The sequence below is a fragment of the Sciurus vulgaris genome (assembly GCF_902686455.1).
Source record: "Sciurus vulgaris genome assembly, chromosome: 5".
NCBI classification, from domain to species: domain Eukaryota; kingdom Metazoa; phylum Chordata; class Mammalia; order Rodentia; family Sciuridae; genus Sciurus; species Sciurus vulgaris.
The window spans coordinates 73,804,524-73,827,611 of NC_136465.1; the positions used below are offsets into that span (position 1 = coordinate 73,804,524).

General features: G+C 41.9%; 1 protein-coding gene across 1 annotated transcript; it reads right to left on the reverse strand.

Moving 5' to 3' along the window:
• Nucleotides 1-1,223: 1,223 nt before the first annotated feature.
• On the reverse strand, nucleotides 1,224-22,850 carry ZNF384 (zinc finger protein 384). Its single transcript, XM_079141075.1, is given in 19 exon segments — nucleotides 1,224-3,033; nucleotides 3,036-3,066; nucleotides 3,069-3,158; nucleotides 3,160-3,207; nucleotides 3,210-3,307; nucleotides 3,310-3,355; nucleotides 3,897-3,932; nucleotides 3,934-4,044; nucleotides 4,046-4,057; nucleotides 5,122-5,187; nucleotides 5,189-5,201; nucleotides 6,713-6,895; nucleotides 7,621-7,822; nucleotides 7,825-7,844; nucleotides 13,067-13,400; nucleotides 13,610-13,657; nucleotides 13,893-14,130; nucleotides 14,446-14,516; nucleotides 22,114-22,850. Coding segments are annotated over 18 exon segments (1,740 nt in total). The 5' UTR covers nucleotides 14,512-14,516; nucleotides 22,114-22,850; the 3' UTR covers nucleotides 1,224-2,935.
• Nucleotides 22,851-23,088: the final 238 nt, after the last annotated feature.

The window sequence follows — 23,088 nt, forward strand, 5'->3', positions numbered from 1 at the left end:
CGTTATAAATCAGTAATTACAAATAAAGCTGTAATTCTGCACACTTTTTGTCAGGGTTATCAATTATACTTTCACATATAAAATGAGAAGATACTACTTTGCTCTCTTGCTACTTTCTCAACTGGGGAGATCCCATTTTTTTCCTTTTTTTAAACTTTTGGGTGATGGTAGGATTCAAACCCAGTGCTTTGCACATGGTAAGCAAGTATTCTACCCCTGAGCCACATCCCAGCCCCTTATTTCCCTTACACTTTAATTTCTACATATTAATGATTAAGGGATTGGGGAACAGAGTTCTAATGCAACTGATCCAGTTAGAAGGCAGCCATTATTCTATTCAACTATAATATAAGGAAAGACACACTTTTCATTGCAATGGAAAGCAATCTAGAAGGCATGACAGGCTGCCATCACACCAAGGAATCAAAACTCAAAGCCCATAAGATAGCCCAAGTTATGTAAGATAGTATCTTGGACATAGGTGTCGCCCCAAATTCACACTTCCTTCATAATGATGTCACACAGCAGGTTTTTAATATGACAGATTTTCAGCCACACAACTTAGACCAAATATGTAAAGAAGGGTGAGACTTACTATTGAGCAGGCACTAAGATAACAGCAACATAATCTACTTTGTCATGCCCTTCAATAATTTAATCAGTGCCTATTCTCTATACAATGAGTTGTAGTACCTACTTCATAGGGTTGTTTCAAAGAGTGGTTGGCAGGGTAGGAGCTTTTAGGGTAGATTCTGGTCCATATTTTCTGGTGAAAATAGGACTGTTGGGGCTTTCCTGATGGTGGGAAATAAAAACAATATTCAGGGAGCTAACAAACATTGGTGTTTGGTTATGTGTAAAACACTCTTTAGTGTCAATCTGCATATAAGACACTACTTTGAATGCTCAGCCCCAAATTAAGTGGGGATTATTTATCCATACCACATTGTGGGCCAGAAACCTTGGTTCTCCGTCATGGGAAGCTTGGTCACCTTTTTCAGTGCTTAAAGAAAGGATCTTAGTTTTAGAAAGTAATCTTGGAAGTTATCTAATTCAATCCATTTAATGGCTAGAGAAGCATCATCACCAACACTAGTAATGGTAGATCCTGGATGGTAAGTTCAGATGATGTCCTGCTCCTCAGAGTTATTACCATCTTACATTGTGAGGTGTTTTGATAACCACTGTTATGAACAATTGTTTTATACATAATCAGTCCATACCCATTAACTGGTTATGGTTCCCATCACTGGAAACCTTGGTTTTTAGGTATCAGTCTAATGAACATATGTATGTACATACACTGCCAAGTGGAATTGGCACAGAGCAAACTGGGGAGACTCAGGCAGGAGTATATGTCCTTTCAACAGGTCTTGCTTTCATTCTTTTGGATAGGGAGCATGGATGTTTTGTTAACACTAACTGAAATCTTTCTCTCACCTATTTTTGGTGATACAGTCCCCATGACAGACTGTGTATACGGTGATCCTCATAAATGAAGATTCCACTTGAGAGAATAAAAACCGAACCTTTTCTGCAGCAGTGGAATTACACACATGGAGCCTCAGCACACACACGTCATTTTTCACACACACTCTGGAGTAAATTCTTTGTACTACCCTTGAACATCTCCCCAAATACTTTTTTCATGCTTGCTCATACCAGTAGCTCCAAACTTGCCTCTGATCCTTTTACATGAATTTATTTCTATACAAGTTCTAAAATCACCCCTTGGTTTGTACATAAGGATTTTTTTCCCTTCATTTTTAAATTGCTTTATAACAAACTGGTTTCCTGATTTTTTTAAGTGTCTTTTTTTTCTGAAATCTGTCATGATTTTTAAAAAGGTTAAAAGAAATAAAATGCCGTGGCCAGAGGACAGGTGGAGGGGAAAAAAAAAAAAAAAAAAAAGACAAAATAAAATAAACATCAAATATGAAAATTCTCAGAGAAATGCATTTATAAACACAGAAATGGTTACAACAAAGATGGCCGTGATGAGCAAGTATATATATATTATATATATATATATATATTTATATATAAATCCATGTCCGGCATCTGACCATGGCACCTAGGGAGCTAGTCCAGTCCCTTTGTGTTTACCTGAACACTCCCTTCTCTGCAACACATTTGTCTGGGGTTTCATAGAGAACACAAGTTCTCACAGCTCCTTGGGGATGAGATCAGGGAGACAGAGTACAGGGCCTTCATTGGCAGAGAAGGGGGAAAGGTTCTGAGGGTAAACCATAACCCACACTTCTAAGTACCCTGACCACCTGGGGAATCTCTGGCCCCCTTGGGGACCACATCTCAGCCCTTGCCCCCCTTATAAATAAAAGGAGGTATAATCCCCACCTAAATCTTCTTCTACAGCAGTAGGTAGGAAGTGAAGTGAGACCATGTAGGAGAAGAAAATGGCTCTCAGGGGTTGGGGTAATGCAAACAAACAAACAAACACAAAAAAAAACCACCTCTATTCTTTTGCAGGCAAGCATAGGACAGGAGCTGGTTACATTTGGAGCTCCCTTCTTCGTTATCTGGGAGAACCAGCCTCTAGTCTTCTTTCAGCCTGAAACTTGAGGATGAGGGAGAGGGTAAGTGCCCACACCAGATAAGTTTCCCGTGAGGTCACAGCAAATCCTTCCCTTGAGCACCAACCCCCAAATTTAAAAGCTTGCTGGGGGGAAGTGACGGTGAGGGGGGGGTGCTGCGGATGACCCAATCAGCTCAGCATCCTTGGTGAATCAGGAGGCTGATGTTCTTTGAGAAGAGTTGAAAATAATGATGGTATCTTGTAAAGGAAAGCTGTGCCTGAGGCCCAAACAGATGGTGCCAAGGCTTGTCACAGAAGAGGACTTTTCCCAAGAGGAGTTGGAGAAAGAACAGACCAGAACTACTTTTCTCCTATTCCAATGGGTGGCAGCACGGATCTCTAAGAGCTGGCCAGGTGCTCCACCTGGATGGTGCTGGTGGTGACAGTGAGGCAGATGTCCTTATGATGCTCCGCCGTCTTATAGGGGGTCAGGTCAAGGAACACTGGGGTGGAGGGTTGGGGTTGCTGTCCCACCACCACCCCCACCCTGGGGGGCTGCCCCAGGGGACTGGAAGTGTGGTGGCTGTGGCTGCTGTTGTTGCTGTTGCTGCTGCTGTGATGCCTTGGGAGGCCTGGGCTTGGGCTTGGGCTTGGGCTTGGGCTTGGGCCTGGCCTGGGCCTGGGCTTGAGCTTGAGCTTGAGCTTGGGCTTGAGCTTGGGCTTGAGCCTGGGCTACTGCTGCTGCTGCTGCTGCTGCCTGAACTTGTTGTGGAGATCAGGAGGGTTGTGTTTGCGCATATGTTTCATAAGGTATGTTTCCTGAAGGAGATGGTAAAAATTGAGGGATGAAGATGAAAGGAAAGATTATTTTGTTAACAAGCATCCTGGGCTCTTCTCTGTGTTAAGTATAGTACCTTTAGACAGAGGAGAGATTCTGGAGCTGGGAACAGGCAGAACTCAAGTAGCACTTTCAGTGCTCACTGCTGGGTAAAAAGAAAGGGCGCTTTATAAGGCACTGTGGACAGTCAACTGGCAAAGGGAAAAGTTGCCATTTTTCTCAAATATATCTCAATCTAGCAACTTCACAACCTTTTTCTGCAGTCAAATGGAAAATACCTACCTGAAATATTTCTCCCCACATTTCAAGTGGCTTTACTTTGCCTCATGTTGAAGAAGAATCATTGTTTATTACTCTTTATAGGCTTAGAGGATCAGGCATCCCTTATGTCCCTCACATATGGGCCTTATTATTTGGGAATTACATTTTGCTGCAAAAGATCTTTAGCCAAAAAGAAGGGGTAGAGTGAATTGGTTTCTTACAAGGCTATGAGAAAGGCAAGGGAAGAAACTGAGCACTCACCGATGTATATGCCCGACTACAGATAGTGCAGGTGCTACACCTTGGCGTGCTTCACCGTATGCGTAGATAGGTGCACCTCTAGTGAGGCTGCATCTGTGTACGCCCGATGACAGTTGTGGCACTTGAAGGGTTTATCTTTATTGTGCTGCCCGTCTGTGGGACTGAGAAAAATCAGAAGAAACCAGGAAGGGAAATGAGTGCACTGTGCTCTCCCCTCCTGCCTCCTTAACTTTTATGGAAACCATGAGGTGGGTACCAGGCGTTCAACTTCGCTTTCTATGTGAAGAGAGTAGAAATTGCTTCAAATGAACTTCTCAATCTAGAGGCTAAGAGCAGAAACATACCTCACACAGCACATACCAGAATCTGCGAGTTAGAATGAAGGGCTTACACCTGTTCTCCCTCTTACAGCAGTTCTTAAAGTGAGACACGGGGATCTCTATGGAATACCAGGACCTTTTCAGGGGCCTTAGTATCAAAATTCTTTTCAAAAATAGTGTTTGTCTTTTCACTCTTGTTCTCTCAAGATTGTACAGAAATTACATGATGTGTGACATTGCAACAGGACTGCATATATCAGATGTAAACACATATTCCCAGCTTCAGTTTCAGCCAGGCATTAAAGGAACTTGCAAAATGTAAAACAAAGTCATTCTTCCACCGAGTTCTTTCTGAAGGATTTTGGAATAGTAGTTTATGTTGACCGGCAATGGGTTCATACAATTTTTTTAAAGGATACTGATATTTTTCAAGTTTCTAAGTTTCATGATATTTTCATAGACAGCTATTGCCCACATAAACCAAAGCTCTTTGAGTTTTTTGGTAATTTTTTTACCGCCCCCCCACCCGCCCCTAGTGCCAGAGGCCTGAGCGTGCTAACAAGTGCTCTACCACGAGCCACAACAAGCCCCTAAGTTAGTTTGTTCTCCACCCCACCCCAGAAAAAAGCATGAGCGTTTTTCTTCCTTTTTTAAAGTTATTGTCTTTTTTTTTTTTTTTTTTAATACCTTTTTAAAGTTTAATTTTTATGTGGTGCTGAGGATTGAACCCAGTGCCTCTCACATGGTAGGCAAGTGGTCCATTCACTGAGCTACAACTGCAGCCTCAGCCTAAGCATTTCTTAAAAGTAAAACAGTCCCGAAAAGTTTGAGAACCACTGTATAGTTAAATGTGCTCTGATCCCAATCTCAGACTAAAGGTCTTACATGGAGGTAAGAACATTTACCTGCAGGTTGGAGAGTTGTGTGAAGGCTTTCTCACAGCCTGGGTGTGCACATTTGTATGGTCTATCCACCGGTGTGGATTCTATACAGGATGAGAGAAGAAGAAAGACAATGGATGTCAGCAAGGCCACTTACAGTAAGACTTCCTCCAATCATCCTTAGGTTCCCTCCTGAGGAAGTTCATCAGATATGCTTGCAGGAGGCACCAGCCTTAGTTCCTCTCTGAACGAAACAGATTGTAATGCCTGATTTTTAGGTACTGCCTACATCATTCAGCTCAGGTAGTCCCCTTTCTGCTGGGGGAGGAGGAACTGATGGCCTTGGCACCCAGGAAACAGGCCGTTCACAATTTGGCATACATTTCTGCTGCTATAATAACTGTCCTAATAAATATTCAGAACCAAAGCAAAAACAATAGCAAAGAAAAAGAAAAACATTACAATACTTCTCTGGCCCCCACCCTACAGCCAGAAGCTCTTCAGCCTTTGAGCATCACTTCCAAAGAAAGTTCTGGTATCAAAGAAAAGCAGTTAAGCTGATTGTAGAAAGCAGCAGTGATATGAATGAAAACTTATGGAAACTCCTAGGGACTTTCCCCATTCCAGCCCACTAATGGTAGGAAATGCCAAGGCTAGTAGCAATTTGACCTCTTTCCCAAATGCCACAGGATCCTTTGCTATGATAAGCCTAGGACATGAGGTTACTGACACCTTCTCCTTATCAGGCACTTCAGAACCATCCCTGTGACCAGGCACTTTTCTGGACCTCTGGTATAAAAACCTCAAAAACATCACAGAATATGTTTCTTTCTTACAAAGAAAGCCTGACTCCTCAAAGCAAGATATCTGATCATTATGAGATGAGAATATCACATCTATGAGAAGCCAGGTGAGATGGACTATGGCCACTTAAGAGTCTGGACTGCAGTTCAACTTGAGATACCACTGAAGAAGACCATCAGCTCTTCCAATTGGCAGTTTCCCTTCAATTCCAGATTCATGAGATAAACAGTGTGTATCCTTATGAAGCAGGAGCTTTTTCATTTTCTGTGTGCCGGTTCTGTGTGAATATTTAGTTTTGTTCTTTACTCCTGATATCCCTTGGAGACTTGTTTGTTGCTGTGGGTATCACAGGCTGGTGCCAGATAATGTCTGATTTTATCTCCCATTCACAATTGATGCTCTGAGGGCTAGAGGTATGGTCTTCTCCAATCAAATGCCTCTGCTTTGGCACCAAGGAGGAAATCTTGCAAGATCCGTGCACAGTTATTTTCACAGAGGGAAATAAAGGAAAGAAAAGTTGTTTTTGCTCCAGGTGTGTCTCTTCATCTCATCCGTCAGGGAATATCATATCGTCAAAGTATTTCCCCAGCACAGCCCTTGCCCCAGAAAAGTTTGCTTAACATCCACTTGAGTCTCCAACGTTGTCGCTTGGTCTTCTCTCTCTCAGATGCCAGCCATGTTCTCCAGTCATGTTCTCCTCCAGCAAGGTCTCTCCCCCGCCCCCCGCATGCGGGTTGTTGTGTGTGTCCGGGGCGGGGGTGGGGAGGGCATGCCAGCGGGGCGGGGTCAGTAGCCCGCCACTCTCCCTTACCGTGTGTGCTGCTGGAGGTGGGAGAGCTGGCGGAAGGCCTTCTGGCAGTAGGAACAGTTGTAGGGCTTGGCCCCCGAGTGGATACGGAGGTGCTGGGCCAGGTAGGAGGTGTTGGCGAAGGTCTTGGAGCAGTGCGGGCACTTGTGGGGCTTGATGGTCTCCGTGTGCATCTTGGAGTGGATCCTGCCGGAGAGGAGAGGAGGGAAGGGGGGAGGAGGAAGCAGTTCGACACCACGGGCTCAGCTCTCTGCTGGGTGAAATGATGTTGCTTGACGGATGACAGCACCCCCTCCTCCCTCCTCCCAAACACGCTCCGGCCTGGAGAGGCTAATGAAGAGAAACCCAGATCTAGATTGCTGCTGATCCTAAGTCGGTGGCTAAAATGGCAGTGAGATGATGAAGAGCAACCCATGGCTCCTGGTAACCTTAAATAATCAGTTTCATCAACCCTTGGCTTTCTCCTAAGTTTACACACTCACCACAGATACCCTGCGTCCAAATAGTAATCTGAACAAAGACCATACCGCCTGTTCCCCATTGACCTGAAGTTGAATGACACCCTGGGATCTGACTGAAGCATATAGTAAAGCAGGGCCTTCTCTGCAGAAGTTTCACAACACAGACATAGAGAGAAACCACAAAAATTGTTCCAGACTTTGGAATTGGGAAACCACAAATTTCAAGAACCCCCACACTGCTAGGACATGTAGTTTGTTTTTCATAGACAGTAACAGAAGGAGGACTTATATCTCAAGGGAAAAGGTTAAGAAAGAAAAAAACCTATGTCCACAGTCAAAAAAAAAAAAAAAAAAAAAGAATACACATGGAAAGAGTAATAAGTCCAAGCAATATGGCCTTGAGGACAAGTTCACAGCCAGGTGGTGGGGTAAAACCAAGAGCAGCCTTACCGGGGTGTGCTGCTGAAGGTGGGAAGCTGGCGGAAGGATTTCTCACAGAAGTTACAACTATAGGGCTTAGCCCCTGAGTGTATACGGATGTGCTGGGCCAGGTAGGAGCTGTTGGCGAAGGTCTTGGAACAATGTGGGCACTTGTGGGGCTTGGTCTCGGTTGTGTGACTTGGAGTGATCTGCATCTCCGACTTTGAGTAGATGTCAGTGAGCACATCCGGCACCTGGGCCAAATGAGGGTAACGGTTAGAAAGAATCCTTCTCACCAAGAGGCCATTGCTGAACCCTCCCCTCAACTTCCAAGAGAAGCCTATCTAATCTCTCTCATATTAAGTATATTATGAGGTCCTCGAGAGTAAAAGCTTGTTATTATTAATCTTTATAGCTTAAGTTTCTAACAGTAACCAGAACATTATAAATATTCAGTAAATGTTTGCTGAATGACTTGACTCCTAACTGTGCAAAAAACAGAATTCGACCCCTAGTAAGGACAGAAAAAATATATAGGATATGGGTGAATGTGAATTTCACTGGGCCAGAAATATTCAGTTCATCTGAATTCAAGCTTTAAATGAAACTCCTTCCCCCAATTTCCCCATGTATAAAAGTCTGTCCCTCATTATTCCTCAACCCTCCTAGATGGAAATGAAGAACTGACTAAATTCTACCCTGTCTTCACAGATAATTATCTTCCCTCAGATTTTCCCCTACTTCCTTTTTGGCAATGAATCCTAGAGAGATAAGGGTGGGGATGTTTTAATTAATTATTTGGAGGGGCTTTCCCAAACCATATGTCTAGCCTCTACTCCAGTAGGTGACATTCCATCAATCACCTATCCCCCCCACCCAGCCTCCGGGCAAATCCTGTGAGAACCACTTTTGCAATAAGACAAGTAACTGTAGGGGGAACAGGTTGTACTCCTCAAGTCTTTAGGAGAAAGAAGTTTGCAAAAAATTGATTTTCCCATGCTAAACCTCTCTTTCCTAGCACATTGAAACTACTGTCTGCACTTTGGGGTAACATCAATAGTACCCAATGCACTTTCACTCATCATCAACCCGGTTGGTGATCTTCCTTCTTCCTCTGACACGGTCCAAATCAAATAAGGAGATCTTTTGCCTGAATTAAGTCACAACTCCTTTAGACTTTACTGGATAAAGCTATTTACATATGGAACCCCTGTCATTTTGTGAATAACTTATTAGTCCCCAAAGTTGGAGCTAGCAGGAAGAGCAGTGGGGCTTGGGAAAGCCAGGTGACTAGGGCAAACTCTTCTTTGGGTACTTCCCCACTTAGCATTTGTTCGTTCCTATTCACTCATTCACATATATTCACAATGCCTTATTTTACTTATTATTTTTAATGTGGTGCTGAGGATCGAACCTAGTGCCTCACACGTGCCCAGGCAAGCGCTCTACCCACTGAGCTACAGCCCCACCCTTATCTTATAAAGAGGGTTGGGATGGGGGGGGGGAGGTGATGACTGCTTGCATTTTTTCCATTTCAGGAACATTTCTTAGAGGATAACTGAAATCCAGACTAAAAGAACATCAAATTCCACAGAGAAAAATTTTTAACACTGTTAGTGTAGGCATTGGTCCCTATAGTAAGGATCCTTACTAAATTCCAATCATTAATACCATATCCTTTTTTTCTACTTACATAGTAACTCTGAAAGAAATCTGACTTTAGTTTATTAATCTGAGAGGCCCAGTCACTGCATGAGAAAAGGGAAGGTTCTATTATAATTAGCATGGTCCACAGGACATAGCCAATAGTTTTTAGTACTGGGGATTTAACCCAGGGGCACTATACCTCTGAGTTACATTCTCAGTCCTTTTATTTTGAGACAGGGTCTTGCCAAATGTTTAGTGCCTTCACTAATTTACTAAGGTTGCCCTTGAACTTGCAATCTTCCTGCCTTCAACCTCCCAAGCTATTGGGATTACTGGTGTGTGTCCATGCCCAGTTAGATCTCAGTTTTTCTAGTCTGTAAAGTGGAGGGATTAGTTTTTGCTGCTAGAAGGACCAGCAAACACCCAGTATAGTCAAAGTTGTAATAAAAATGGCATTAATGCTAACAGCCTTAGTGTTGATGAATGAGGTTTATGCTACCAAGTATTTCACTAAAACTGAGGTTAGCAAATACACAAGTGTCACTTGGAGTAACAGTACTAAAGTTGCAAGATAATTTAAAATTTCTCAAGTCAGGTAGAACTCCCCCCACCAACCCATACCAGTTCCTGGGGATGGAACCCATGGCACTACACATGCTAGGCAATAGCTCTACACCTGAGCTACAGCCCCGGGCCAACACGTTCTATTTTAATTCAAGTAAAATCTCAATTTGTGTGTGAGGGTGTTCAACACACAACTGTACTCTTAGTGTAAAAGTTAACTATAAAAAAGAAAATATCCCTCTTCATTGAAGGTTCCAAATAGATAAGAATCCGAAAAAAATAAATAATGGACTGGCAACAGAATGAACAGTCTCAAAAGTACTAGATATAATAATGATGACAATTATGATAATAATAGTTGCCATTTGGTGGTATCCCTGATTTTGTACTTTAGATACTTGTTTCTACTCTTCACAACAACCCAGCAAGTAGCATCCCTGTTTTACAGAAAGGAACACAAAGGTCCAGAAAGCAAGTAATTTGTAAAAGGGCAGTTACTCACTACAAAGCCATGATGCTGACCTAAGACAAGATTCCTGACACTGAAAGTACTCAAGCAGAGGCTTGACAATCATCTACTAGGTGACGGGACTAGCCTAGGTGGCCATTAAAGTACAAACTGACCATCCCTAATTCAATAATCCAAAAATCTGAAATGCTCCAAAATAAAAAACTTTCTGAGCACTCATATGACACCACAAGTGGAAATTTCCAAACCCACCCTCAGGTGACAAGTTGCAGTCAAGATGCAGGCTGAAAATGTATAAAAATTACTTTCAGGCTCTGCAAATAAGGTACATAAGAAATACAAATAATTTCATGTTAAGACGTAGGTCCATCCCCAAGATATCTCATCATGTATATGCAAATATTCCAAAATCTGAAAAATTTGAAATCTAAACACTTCTGGGTCTAAGAATTTTTGGATAAGGGATACTCAACCTGTTATTTCCAACTCTGAAATATTATGAAGCCAAATAAGAGTTAAGGTTCTCTAAGGCAGGGTGTTGGGTGACTGGAAAAAAATCTGATTAGGAGAGGTGTGGCAATAGGCAGATGGTAGATGATAAAAAGCCAGCACTCCAAATCACTGGATGCAGTGCTCCAGGGGCACCATTCACATCCTTCATAGTAAGAAATGGTGCCCTTGGAGGCATAAAATGCAGTAGTCTTGGTTACAATAACTACTCTGAATTCTCCTACTTTTTTCTGATGCTTAAAATAATTCAAATACTCTTCTTTTTCCTTCAAAACACTTCCACATGACAGATGAGGGTGTGACCAATTTTCCCATTTCACAGATGGCAACAAAGACAAATTGTCTTGCCCAGAGTAACAGAACCTAATTCCCTCAGTACCCAGTCAAGTGCTACTAGCCATTGGAATGGAGTTAGTTGACCCACACCTGCATCAAAATTGGGATCCTTTGTGATTAAAGAGTTCTTTGGAACTTCAGTTCTGAGATTCTGAAAGAATTCTGTTTACCAAGGATGCAATTAGTTATTATTCAATTTCAAAGTTCTCTTTAGTCACTTGAGTGTGGGGTCTTTCGGGAATTCCAAAATCACTGAGGGTGCAGAAAGTCCTAACAGGCTTCCTTCCAACTGTACATTCACATTTCTTTTAATACATAGTTTGGGAAGTTCAGAGATAGTTCTAATGTGGGTCCAAAAAACAAACAAATATAGAAACTGAATACAGAATCAGAGGACTGCAATTTGTCAGAAGGGCTTCACAGGTGCTAAGAGACCTCCCTCTACTCCTACATTTTATACAGATGTATCTCCATGTCACTATGACCTCATTATTTTAAGTAAACACATAAATCCGGATTTCTAGATAGAAGGGATTTTATGAGGTGATATATATAAATATGCCCTTAAATGAATCAAACTTATCAGGTACCTTTATAATATGATATGATGTAACATTTTCCAGGAACACTTTTATTGTATAAAGTGGGATACACCTGTAATAATAAAGCTGCAATGAACTTTCAGATTATGAGCTGGAATTCTGCAGTGCTTGATACTTTCTGCATAGCAACACTCCTCTCATTTCCATGCATAAAAAGGAACTTAAACACTCTTTAGTTGTGGCTACTCTCCATAGTAAAACTACACACAACACAAAACAAAATGCTAAGTGATGACTACTTTCTTAACTTTCTATTGAAGTTCCCAACATTCCATAGCTTATCTGATATATACTCCCAACAAATGGGAGTTACAAACATAATTCTCCCCATTTTACAGATGAGGAAACTGAGGCCCGAGAGGGGGAAAGGACTTGGCCCAGGGTCACACAGCAAGTTCGTGGTGGAGCCGGGAACTGAATCCATGAGCCCAAGGCTCTGGTCCATTTCCTGTGCCGCAGGTTCCCTTCGCTCCTAAAATGGGAACAACATTGCCCATCTCGGTACCCTAAGGACCGACCCCGTCTCCCAGCCATGCACATATGCCCCTGTCTGCATCAAAGCTATGATAGTGATCATCCCACTCTGTGTATTGGGACCAATCTCCCCAAACCCACTAGGGTCCCTGATAGCTCTCAAGAGTATAATAGATTTCCACTTTCAAAGGACAGGGAGTTTACTTATGTAATTATTTTGCATAGTATGCAAATATGAATATATGCTTTTTGTTAACGGACAACTTAAGAGAAGGTAAAGGATCAAAATGACTTCCACAAATTAAAAAATGAGCAGTCATTTTATAAACATATTTCAAAAGGGGGAGGCTCCCTATTCCCCTCACTTTTTTATGTAGACCCCTCCCATCATCCCAACCATGCAGGATCAGGTGGACTCCAGTGCTCAAACATAGTCCAGGAGCTGGTGGATGGCACACAGGTAAGTTTAAGTGCTTACCAAAAAGTTTTTGGTTTGTTTTTTTTTTTTAAATAGGAATGGGAAATGCAGAAAGCAAAAAAGAGCTGCAGAGTCTTAAATCCAGTCTAAAGCATTATTACAAGAGAGAAACTCTCCTGTTACTCAAAAATAATCAAGGCTGATGACCACCATAACGAGGGATATTTAAAAAAAAAAAAAAAAAAAAGGAAGTTAGGATAAAAGAGGTCTGCACCCTGGGGGAACAGCCACTAGAGCGGTGCCAGCAGCTCTGCCTTCCTATCCCATGACAGAACATCTGACATGCAAGTTGCTCTGAGGTGGAAGCTGTCAAGAATATAGAGCCTGATCAGGGCAAGACATAGGGGAAGCTGAGACAATGACCCTCACCCCAACCTGCTCCTGGCTGATTCCTACCTGTAGGTTTTGCCGTCTTTCTGATGGTCATCATCATCCTCAGGGGAGAGGACATAAGGGTCATTCATCTCAGGTAGCCCTGATTCCAGCATTCGCTTCTTCTTGCGGCCCCGGGGGGGCTTAGGAGCCACATTGCCACCTCCACCACCACCTCCACCTCCTTCCTCAGTTAGGGTTGATGCTACCTTCTTGGAGAGGTCAGGGACCACCTGCAGGGCTTGTGAGCCAGGGGGAAGAGCGGAGACAATCATAGGAGCCGAAATGGGGAAGGTCTGAGCTGATGAGGCTGTGGTCACAAGAGAGCCTGAGGGGGATGTGATTACCAAACCAGGACCTAAGATTGGGGGGAAAAAAGGAGATGGTGTCATGTTGTTCAGTCCTAATACTAATCCTAATTCATATTATTCCCCCCAGATTGTTGTCTAATTAACCCCTCACCACCACCACCCCATCCCATAGTATATACAGGAAACCCCAAACCCTATTGAAAAATAATGGTCTCCTAACCCCTGTCCCCACCCCCCTGGTAACAGTGAGATTTACCCCTTGATTGACTCCCTTCTCTTCTCCACCTCTGAGAACAGGAGACTCCTTGATTCAGAGAAGGAAAGAATGTCACCTCCTCAAAGGCAGGGACCGCATCTTCTACTTCTTTGTATCCCCCACAATGCCTAGCACATTGCTAGGCACACAGTAGGCACTTAATAAAAATTTGATTGAGCAATCAAACACATATCCCACTCCCCATGTCCTCGGAGCCCTCCAGCCTGGGGTACTGATCATGGAAGATCAACACCTCAGATTGGAGAAGAGCAGAGGTGCTCACCAGCAGTCATCAGTCCTGTAGACGGCACAGGGACCACCGTAATATTCTGGGTAACGGATGCCTGGCTGTGTGGGGTCAGCTGGTCTGACTTGGACTCTGTGTCCATGCTGATGCCTGAGGGCAGGGACACTGAGGCAGGCACTGTCAGCAAGGTGGGGTAATGAGGTGGAGCCAGCCCACAGCCCTTCTCTGGCAACAGCTGATCCTTCATCTTATTGATGAACATTGTGTTCTCAATCTGAAAGGAAAGGAAGGGGGAGAGGAATGCCCTCTTCAGACTGAGAGAGTCTGAATTTTGCCTGTTCCCTAAACACTTTCAGTGTCTGTCCTCCTTAGAGATCAAGGAACAACTAGTTAATATCTTTGGACTTCCATACAGAAACCAAAAGAGAAACACTATATAATTCTCAGTGATGGAGGACTCAGTGAAACAGATGTGGTTTATCTTGCTTCAGTCTTCACAGTAATAAAACCTACTTACTCAGTAACAGAACTTACTACTCACTAGTTGGAAAAAAGTACGTTATGGGGGACAGCAGAAAACATCACTTACCTGTCCTGAGACTGTGGGGATAGAAGGCCAAAAGTATGGGTTAGAATTGAAGTGAGATTCTTCCATTCTACCTGAAGAAAGAAAGAGAGACCATATTATACCCTGGAATAAATCTGTAGAAGCTTACCCAACAGAGGAGAGATGAGGGGTTCCTAGTCTCTCCTTTGGCACCTGACCACGTGGCTAGGAATTAGCAGTCAAGACTTTAGTGTCTAAAATACTAGTTCTCTTGGTTGGAGCTACTCAGCATTATATTCCCACCCAACAGAGACTATCTTGGTTAATGCTTGTGACAAAACTTATACACATCTCACTAAATCACAGAATGTTTGCAAAGCCCCAAAGAAACAGAATTGGTATTATTTTCCTTTGTTGACAAGAAGAGAAATGAGGTCAAGAGAGGAAAGGTCACAAAAAGCAAACCACTGAGTGGCTTGAAAATAGCCTAGGTACTGTTCCCCCTTTCCCTTATCCCTTACATCCAAATTCTTCGAAATAAAAATTTTGAGATTTCCAATCAATATGTATACAGTTCTGTGCAGCTTGAAAAGTTTTCAGACAAGAACACAACATGTCCAAGGAACTACAATAATGAAATTGGCAGAAATCGGAACCAAGGTACTTTCCTGAGTTATCAGGCTATATGGGGACACCACCACACTGATCTCACCCAAATCAAAGGACATTTGTGGCGTTTCATTGGATACAAAACAGTCTGAGCTGAGAAGTGGGAACCAAGAAACTACCAGTTTTAAAAAGTTCTGGTGAGAGCAGTTAACACTCTGGATTTCCACCTAAAGAGACTTAGAAAAGTACTAGATTCCTGCTTTTTCAAATTCTTCTCTGTATGCAGGTGATAAGCTTAAAACTAAGAAAAGGCAAGGAAAATAACCCCTCAGAATTACACTGTCAAGTCACAGATGAGTAGAGAATCCAGGCATCCTAGCTCTATCTTCTTTGATCACTTTCCCGAGGAAGGCTTAACTGGCAGTATGTTGGTCAAGAATAGTTTTCCCGAATCCTGAACCATGAAAGATGCAATCCCACAAAAGCCAGGTTAGGAAAGATTATGAGACTGGTGGAATAAAGAAACAAGGACCAGAGCTGGGACTGTGGCTCAGTGGAAGAGTACTTGCCTAGCATGTGTGAGGCACTGGGTTCAATTATCAGTACCACACATAAATAAATAAAATAAAGGTCTATCTACAACTAAAAGAAAAAAGAAGCAGCAAAGAACAGCAGAAGTAAATGTTATTGCAGGTGCAGTGGCGCACACCTGTAATCCCAGTAGCTCAGATGGCTGAAGCAGGAGGACTGCAAGTTCAAAGTCAGTCTGAGCAACTCAGCAAGACCCTGACTCAAAATAAAAAATAAAAAAGGTTGGGAACGTGGCTCAGTGGTTAAGCACCCCTGGGTTTAATCCCAAGTATTAAAAAAAAAAAAAAAAGTAAACATTATCACCAAAGAAATGATCAATGTTAAGGAGAGGGAAATACCAAGTTTCTGATTTGATTACACATTATGTACAGGTATTAGATTGTCACACTGTACCTCATAAATATGTACAATGCTTATATGTCAATTAAAAAAATTATCACCATTCCACTACTCTGAGCCAAGAGCAACCAAAGTTCAGGTGGGGAAGGAAGACCTGTGATGTACAGTGGCTATGACACCACTGAGGATATGCTGAAATTGTATAATCAAGATGAAGAGGTGCAGGGGAGACAGGCACAGAAACTGAGTTTCAAGTAGTGAGGTAACTGGGAAGGACCTCCAACAAAGTCAAAGACAAAAGGATTAATATTGTGTGAAACTGTCACATATTTGATGCATTCCTCTCTCTTGCTACATTTTAGTAAAAGCAGATTGAGCCAGTTATGGTGACACATGCCTGTAATCCCAGCTACTTAGGAGGTTGAGGCAGAAGGATCATAAATTCTAGAGCAGCTCTTAACATTGCTTTGTTCCTTAACCTTCTCCAGAAGGATGATGACAGTTTTTGCTTTATTAGCTACCTCATTTTTCATACAAAACATTCATACAAAAAAACATACAAAGGAAAGATATCTATTTCAGATTAATTTTTCTTTTTCTTTTTTTGGTAATAGAGATTAAACCCACAGGTGCTTTACCACTGAGCTATATCCCTAGTCCTTTTTATTTTTTATTCTGAGACAGGGTCTCAAGGAGTTGAGCAGGCTGTTCTAGAATTTATGATCCTCCTGCCTCAGCCTCCTAAGTAGCTGGGATTACAGGCATGTGTCACCATGACTGGCTCAATCTGCTTTTACTAAAATGTAGCAAGAGAGAGGAATGTATCAAATATGTGAGTTTCACACAACATTAAGTAACAGAGGATCAGCTACAGGCAAATCCTGTTTCCTTAGTTATAAAATAGAGCTGTTCTTCAATACTCCCAGGGTACTGGTTACAAAGGCCTATGAATACTCAAATCCACAGATGGCCAAGTCATGTATAAAATAGTGTAATATTTGCATATAACTTAGGTAGAAAGAATGCACACTTAATGCAATATAAAAGCTATGTAAGTAGTTGTTATACTATATTGTTTAGGGAATAATGACAAGAAAAATGTTCAATACAAACACACCCCCTTAGGCCTAACTGTACAGTGCATGTCAGCAACAACAGAACATTTTTGGTTGAATCCACAGATACTGAGGGTCAATTTAAGAGTAAAACAACATTTCCCACACAGGTGATATGCTACAACTTCAATCCTAGCTTTAAAGGGGACTCAATCTGATCAGTTTAAGGGTCCAGTCTAGCAAAACTTTTTGGAAAGCAGTGATCACATATTCATTTGTTTTCCAACTGTCCCTGATATAGGATTCATCACCCAAGATGCAATTACATAGTTAATGATTTGAGTATCAGTGGACCATATACACATATGTTTTGACAATGACACTAGAGACACAAATTTAACCCCCAAATCCCTGTTTAATGTTACTTCTAGCTGAGAAAAATTAAATGGACAAGAGGAAACAGTGGTAATGGACAGAAGGAATGAAGGAGAATTGGGCTGCAGAGTTAAAGAAAGGTCTGATACACAATTTCTCCTTGATTAAAAAAAAAAAAAAAAAAAATCAAGGCAGTAGCCAAGTGTGGTGGTTCACACCTGTAATTCCACATACTTGAGAGCTAAGGCAGGAGGATCATACGTTCCAAGCTAGCCTAGGCAACACAGTGAAACTCTGCCTCAAAAAAAATCAATCACTCCAGTCAAGTAAGTAAAAGCAATATGGATGTGAAAATTTAGGAGGGAGAAACTGAGAGCTGAAAATAAGAATGTACCTATACAGAATTCCTATGAACAAGCCCCTCTCCCCAAAGATTACATTCATTTGTATTTTTCTATAAGTAGCTCAGGTGAAGCAGTTTCTGAGGGAACCTTGTAAATTCTTATAAAGAGAACATACAAAGCAATGTGGGAGACAATATCACCACTACGGTCATCATCAATATTTATTAAATGCTTATTGTGTCCAAGGTAGTGTTTGAAGCACCTTACAACTCTTACATCATTTAATCCCCTTAATTCTATAAGGAAGGTACTATAACTCTGATTTTTCAAATGAGGAAACGAGAGGTACAAAGTCAAACAGTAAATAGCAGAGTAGGGATCTGAACCCAAGATTAGGTAAGGAAAGGGGTTCTACCATCTATCAAAACCATATAACTGAAGTTTACATTCAGTTTGATTCAGGTTGCTGAGGTTTGATTCAGAAACTAAAATTTAGAATCTTTCCAGGAACAAATTACATTTTCTTAACAAATTATATTTTCTTAGGTAGTTATTAATAAATGTTTTCAAGATTTAAGTTTTTGTTAACAGTAAAATGATGTGCAGTTTAAGATCATGTTCTCCATCTACATCTTGTGAAACCTCACTTGGCTATCAAAATAACTCATTTTGGAATAATGTAGTCTGAATAAAAAGTTCAGACTTGGGGCTGCAGTTGTAGCTCAGTAGTAGTGCTTGCCTAGCATGTGTGAGGGCTCTGGGTTCGAGCCTCAGCACCATCCCACCACATAAAAATAAATAAATAGAATAAAGGTATTGTGTCCATCTACAACTGCCCCCCCCCCCAAAAAAAAAGGTCTCCTCTAAAAAAGTCCAGATTTTCCATAGAAAAATAAATAAAAGGTCCCTATATTCGTTGACTACCCAGTCTATTGCTGTTTTGGTTCTGAAAAAAACAAAGCTGAAGGTCACAACAAGAATTGGTCCTGGGACAAGATAAGACTATGTGTCTAAGGGACTTCTAAAATATAGGTCAGCCCCAAAGGGGGACACATGGAAAACAACTCACCCAACTACAAGCAATAACTACTACAAAATGATACCTAAAAATACTACATTACTATTCTATCGATGGAATTGACTTAACTACAGAGTACACTTTAAAATGAAATCAGCAATAGAGCCAAGAATGAAGGCTGTTAGAATACAATGTAAATGGTGTTCCCTGGAATTGTGTAACAGGATGCCTTGGTGCCAGAACACCCAATACCTGTTTACTGTACATTTTGCTACTTACCCTTTTATTCTTTCATAGAAAAAATTTCATCAAACCATCCAACATGTAAACAGGTACATATCAACATTCCTACAACCCCAAGTCCATTAATTTACAGGAAAAATTCATCTCCACACAGAGTGCCAGTTTTGTTTGTGGTTTTTGTTTTTTGTTTTGGGTGGTGCTAGGGGTTGAACCCAAGGCTTTTCACATGCTAGGCAAGTGTTCTACTAATGACCTAAACACCCCCTCTCTTTCTTTTTAATTTTGAGACAGGGTTTCACTAAAGTACCCAGGCTGGTCTTGAATTTGTGATCCTCCTCCATCAATCTCCCAAGTACCTGGGATGATAAGGGTGCACCACCATACTCAGACTCAGAGTGCCACTTGTGATGATTATACCAACTTTTTTTTTTTTTTTTTTTTTTTAAGTAATGGGGATTAAATTCAGGGGTACGTACTACCGAGATACACCCTGAGCCCTTTTCATTGATTTTGATATAGGGTCTACATAACAAAAGCTGGCCTTGAACTTGCACTCCTTCTGCCTCTTCCTTCTGTGTTACTGGGATTATAGGCATGTACCACCATGACTAATCTACCATTAAAAAAAAAAAAAAAAAAAAAAGATCTAATTTGCCCTAGACTGGGAAGGAAGGGGAAGGCTTCTCTTACCATTCCAAAGAACAAAGAAAAAGAAAGGAAAACAGTTCTAATAGGTGGAAAGAAGAGTGCTGTACTGAAAATCAGGTTCTAATTTCAATTTTACTTCTGCATCAAGCCTCAACTATTCTATTAATAAGAAAGCAGGTCTATTATAGTTAAGTTAGTACTTTTCTTTCTAGTCTTCAATCTCGAAATCTTTTAAGTACTAGGGAGGTGAAAGAGCGACATTAAGTAATAGTCACAAAACACATAGAACATGTACTCCTGCTCCAGAGCTTTGTCCATCTGACCATATCCTTCTACAGTGCCACCAATCATCTGGGGATAAAGGTGTCAAGACCTCTAATATGTGGTTTTGGCAGGTACTGTGAAGATCACCACCTCTTTCCCACTACTTACTTCTGTTTTTTACTGTTTTAAAAGTAAACATGATTTTCTTTTCCCAAGGAAACAACATTCTCTTAACAAATGCAACCTTGAAGAAATCATGAAGAGAATCAGAGAAATACTTTCACTTGATAAAGACTGTTAGTAACGATTAGTGAAAATTACAAAAAGACCACATAATTACAAAGGAACTACCCAAAAATAACAGATCTATAGCCTCCAGCTTAGTAATAATCATCTACAAGTTGTATCAAAAAGACAAAAAAACCAATCAACTTTAATTCAACTCCAGAAACAACTTAAGACACTCTATTGTATTGAAAGAAACAATACTAAAAAATATAATTGCAGAAAGTTTAAAATATTAGTTCAAGATCATTTTCTTCTCAATAAGGAAACAGAATCTCTCTCTTAGGTTCTAAAGATATTCAAGAAGGTCTATTGCAGGGCTGGGGGTATAACTCAGATAACCTAGCATGCCCATGTTCCTAGGTTCTATCCCCAGAACCACAAAAAGAAAAAAAAAAGGGGAGAAAGGGAGGACCATTCCAGTAGAATTTAGGACTTTCCTACTATTACCTTGTGAACTCTTTCAATTACAAAATAACCTGGAATACCTTTAGCCCAATTTGACTAGGAAAGACCACATACCATAATGCACAAACACAACCACCACATAGTTGGCAATTTCAGTCGGCCTGCAGCATCTACCCAGGGTACCAATGAACCATTGTGGGAGGGCCAACATTGTGGTCCTCCTTGCCTTGCCTATTATACTCTAAATGACAGATCTGGGAAATGTGAGAAAGCAAAATACAAGACTGGGTGAAGCGAGAAGCTCAGTGGTTGAGCTTGTGATTAGCTTGCCCAAGGCCCTTGGTCCAATCCCAAGCACCAAAAATAAATAATACAAAGTTTTCAAAATGCATAAAGCTGGAGGAAAAGGAATATGTAATATTTAACTAATAATAAACTTGGCTCAGAAAACTATGGGGAATAAATATTATAAAACAGCCTGGAGGGCTGGGGTTGTGGCTCAGTGGTGGAGCATTTGCCTAGCATGTGTGAGGCACTGGGTTTGATTCTCAGCACCACATACAGATAAATGAATAAAATAAAGGTCCATCAACATCTAAAAACAAATATTAACAAACAAACAAACAAACAAAAAAAAAAACCCAGGCTGGAATTAGTTCTTAAGACATCTATCACTTGGTTGAGCACAGTGGCAAAGACTTCTAATCCCAGTTACTCAGAGGCTGAGGCAGGAGAACCTAAAGTTCAGCCTGGGAAACTTAAAGTCTATCTCAAAAACAAAAATTTAAAAAGGGATTCAATCCCCAGCACCTCAAAACAAAACAAAACAAAAACAAAACAAAAAAAACCTCTAGTTTTATAAACTCTCAACTCAAAACTCTTAAGAGTCCACACATTGCCATTTTCAGTATACCTAAAACTCTATTACCATCAGGTCTCATGCAATGAATTCTCCCTGACTTCTGGAATCTACTTCATACAGTTTTACCCATTTTACTTCGACTACCCAAGAAGTAGCTTTTTTCCTGAAAACTTTACTCTGCCACAACAAATTCAAATAACCCCATGTCACAAATTCTAACTACTCAACAGATTCACTTCAAACACTCCACTGGGATATTAAGGATAGGAACCTCACTCTAAAACAGCTCTGCTTGTACCAAATACAGGAAAGCAATTCCAAGCTATACCTATACCATAACAATATTGGCAAGTAGGGTCCTTGTGTCCCTAAAGCAGAATAAAATTCTCCTGTGGACAGAATGCAACACTATTCAGTGGTTTCACGTGAGCAATTTCACAGTTCATTCCTGCTGAGTACTAGTGACAATGGAAGGTGACAGGGATACAGTGCCAACTTTTTACACTGAAACCTTTTGGGCACCCTCAAGAAATAATAGGAAATGACTAATTTTTCTCCCCAACAAATGCCAGTATTACAATTGCTATTAAAGAATTCTGTTACATTGTCCCCCAAAATTATGACTCCTCCCCCCAAAACAGAAAAATCATTAACCCCAAATTTTCTTACCCTCTCTCTCTCTTCCTCCTGTCGTCTTATTCTTTCTCCTTTCCAGGGCTCCTGAACTTTCTGTGAACAAATTGTCTAGGTTACAGGGGCCAGTAAGGGTGCAGACCTGGGGAGAACCTCAGGAACTCTTTGACTGTCAGCAGGAAGGCAGGCCCACCCGACAACCAACAATTCAAAGATGGAAAGACAGAGTAACAGAAGCTCAGTGCCACCCACTACTAGGTGGATACAAAAAAAAAATAAATCAATTCTCAGGAACTAAAATGAACTCTATCACCAGCATCTGGGTTCCCACTCCTAGACTCAGACACTGATTCTTCTTCGTTTTGGGACACGAATAATCAGGGGTCAGAAAACAGAAGAGTTGGAGGAGGAAGAGAATCCCTGCTCCTGAGAAGTGGCTTCAGAAGGCAAAGCTGAGGGCTGGGGGATGCACAAGCCCTTGTGTCAGGCACAGCGCCAAGTTCAGGCCCAGCCACTTCCTCTAGCTTCCCCCCACTTCTACGAGGACTTCGCCCCCTGCCTACCCAAGGCCTTGTGCCAAAAGGTACCTCCCTCAGCCTGCACAGTGGTTTATCTACTGGAGACCTCAGCTGTTCCCCCCAAGATCTTCGCTCCCCTGAGACAGCCCCTGGGAGCTTTCTCCTGGTATCACCCCCCACTCCTTCCTCAAGGACCCTTCCTTGGGATGTCCCTCCTTCCCCTCCAGGGAGCTGAACTCTGCCACCCACCAGACAGGCACCCGCCCCCTAAGCCCCCCCATTTCTCCCCATCGCCCGCTCCTCCATAACCACTTCCGGTTCCGGGACGGACACACGTACAGTCACATCGTGGACCCCCCCCACCCCCCCAAGGAAAAGGGGAGGGGGAGGAGCAGAGAGCTTGGCGCGCGCCGGCTGTAGCGGCGCGAGACTCACCCGGCGGCGACGGCTGCGGCAGCGCCAGAGCCTGAGCCAGAGCGCGGGAGGGGCGGCG